The sequence below is a fragment of the Salvelinus sp. IW2-2015 genome, linkage group LG5 (genome assembly GCF_002910315.2).
Source record: "Salvelinus sp. IW2-2015 linkage group LG5, ASM291031v2, whole genome shotgun sequence".
NCBI classification, from domain to species: Eukaryota; Metazoa; Chordata; class Actinopteri; order Salmoniformes; family Salmonidae; genus Salvelinus; species Salvelinus sp. IW2-2015.
This window is the reverse complement of record NC_036844.1, coordinates 10,198,779-10,200,966: the sequence shown is the minus strand read 5'-3', so window position 1 is coordinate 10,200,966 and position 2,188 is coordinate 10,198,779. Positions and strand designations below refer to the sequence as shown.

At 43.0% G+C, this 2,188-nt stretch overlaps 1 protein-coding gene across 1 annotated transcript in view; it reads right to left on the bottom strand.

The window, feature by feature from the left end:
• The window catches only part of LOC111964490 (cGMP-dependent protein kinase 1-like), an 18,648-nt gene that overhangs the window by 6,432 nt on the left and 10,028 nt on the right, over window positions 1–2,188 (bottom strand). The window contains exons 7-8 of the mRNA XM_070443744.1: window positions 1,491–1,596; window positions 1,152–1,155 (exon numbers count right to left, since the gene is read on the bottom strand). Coding sequence (XP_070299845.1) covers window positions 1,152–1,155; window positions 1,491–1,596 — 110 coding nt within the window. The remainder of the gene's footprint in view (window positions 1–1,151; window positions 1,156–1,490; window positions 1,597–2,188) is intronic.

Sequence of the window (2,188 nt, the reverse complement as noted above, 5' to 3'; positions counted from 1 at the left end):
GTGAAATATGGAGGGATGGCAGAGAATGGAGAGAGAGACAGCAAGGGAGAAGAGAGAGATGGGCATGGCTCTCAGACAGAAGCACTTTACCACAGAAAGGAGAAATAGTCTGCGTGTCTCAAAAGCTGGAAGGCATGTGACTGGTGTCTATGGCAGTATGCAGTTAACACACACACGCAAGTGCCCTCACACAAACACACCAAACTCTTAAAACAATCCACACTGACTGTCACCCACCAGCTGCTCTCCATCTGACCAGGCCTGTGTGTGTTGTGTATGTGTCTGTGTGTGTGTGTTGTGTGTGTGTGTGTGGTGTGTGTGTGTGTGTGTGTGTGTTGTGTGTGTTGTGTGTGTGTGTGTGTGTGTGCACGTCCTCACCTCTCCAGAACATCAGCTACCTTATAAGAAACTCCCTCAGGCACAACTGAAAGGAGGGAACAACTGACAGAGAGAGAAAGAGAGGAGAAGAGAGAGAGAGAGAGAGAGAAGAGAAGAAGAGAAGAGAGAGAGGAGAGAGAAGAGAGAGAGAGAGAGAGAGAGAGAGAGAAAGAGAAGAGAGAAAGAGAGAGAGAGAGAGAGAGAGAGAGAGAGGAGAGAGAGAGAGAAGAGAGAGAGAGAGAGAGAGAGAGAAGAGTGAGAGAGACGAAGAGGAGAGGGAGAGAGAAGAGAAGAGAGAGAGAGAGAGAGAGAGAGAAAGAGAAAGAGAGAGAACAACAACAACATTCTTGCCAAAATCAATTGTGTGAATAATAATTTGAAAATACGTGACTAGGGTTGCAAAGGGAGGGTATATTACTTGAAACTTTCTAAGTTTACCAGTAAACTACTAGAATTTTGGTAACTTTCAAGAATTTCATGTAATTTATTACAAAACATCTAGTGGCCATTTGGGGTACTTCAGATTATCACAGGTGTTTGTAATTATCTCTGGCCCTCTGTGTGGACTTATCACACGTAAAATATATCAAATAATCAAATAAGACYATTTTAAAATAAAAAATAGAATGACGAAGCTTTAATACATTATTCTAAATATAAACCATCAGCTTAGTGAGTACCATTTAATATGAGGGTTTCAGCACTTTATTGTCCCTCAGATGAAATCGTGGAGATGAATGTGTATCTGTCTCCGTCCGGCCATCCGCTCGTACGTTACTCACACGCGATATGGACACAGATATACAAAATGAATAATATATATAAATACTTATTTTTAAAAAAAAGTTATTTGAGTATAAATGACCAAAATTACCATAGATTGCCCTAGATGACCTGTTAATGACCAAAATGCTTCGCAACCCTAGACGTGACAGAAGCTAGCGAGCAAACATTCTGTGTTCTGTGGCTACTGAATCTTAATCATCTGTCTATCCAACTAGGCTCACAGAAGTCTGCATAGCTGCATAATAAAGAGTGTGTTCCAAGCAGAAACGAACCGTGCTTGTGTGTGTGTGTGGGTGCGTGCGTGCCTGTGTGTGTGTGTATGTTACCTGCGGAGGAACTCCATATACTGGGAGTGTTTAATGAGTCCAGTCCTCATCATGATGGTCTGGAAACCCTGTCTGTCTATCGCCCACAGCTTAATGTCAGTCAGAGCTGAAGGGAGAGACGGAGAAATGGAGAGCGAGGAAGACAGTGGAAGAAATAGGGAGAGGAGAAAGAGAGMMGAGAGAGAGAGAACGAAAGAGAGAAGAGAGGGGGATAGAAAGGCAGAGCGAAGGGTTCAGAGAGAGATATGAYGAAGTGGAGAGGGGTGAAAGAAGAGCAGGACAATTTCAATGAATTTCAAAGCCTCCATATTCACACCTACTGCTCACAGGAACAATCTCCATCCCATTCAACACACAAAAAAAMATGATAATATGATTCAATCCTTTAGCATGTAGCCAGTAGAGGGAAWCTCAATGAAAGCCTTACATACACAAACAATCAGAGAGATGCAGGCCCTGCATGCGTGTGTGTGCGTGGTTGCTAAAGGAATGAACAGGGCACAGTTTCAAGGTCTCTCTCTTTCTCTCTCACACACATTTACAACCACCCGTACTGTATTAACGCACACTTTATGAAAAACATACACACACGATAACACACGGACAAAAGTACACATGCAGTCACATGTGCAACAACACGTGGCAGCACAGTACACATAGCAGTTGATAGGAAATGCCCTTATCTCAACAGTCCTCCT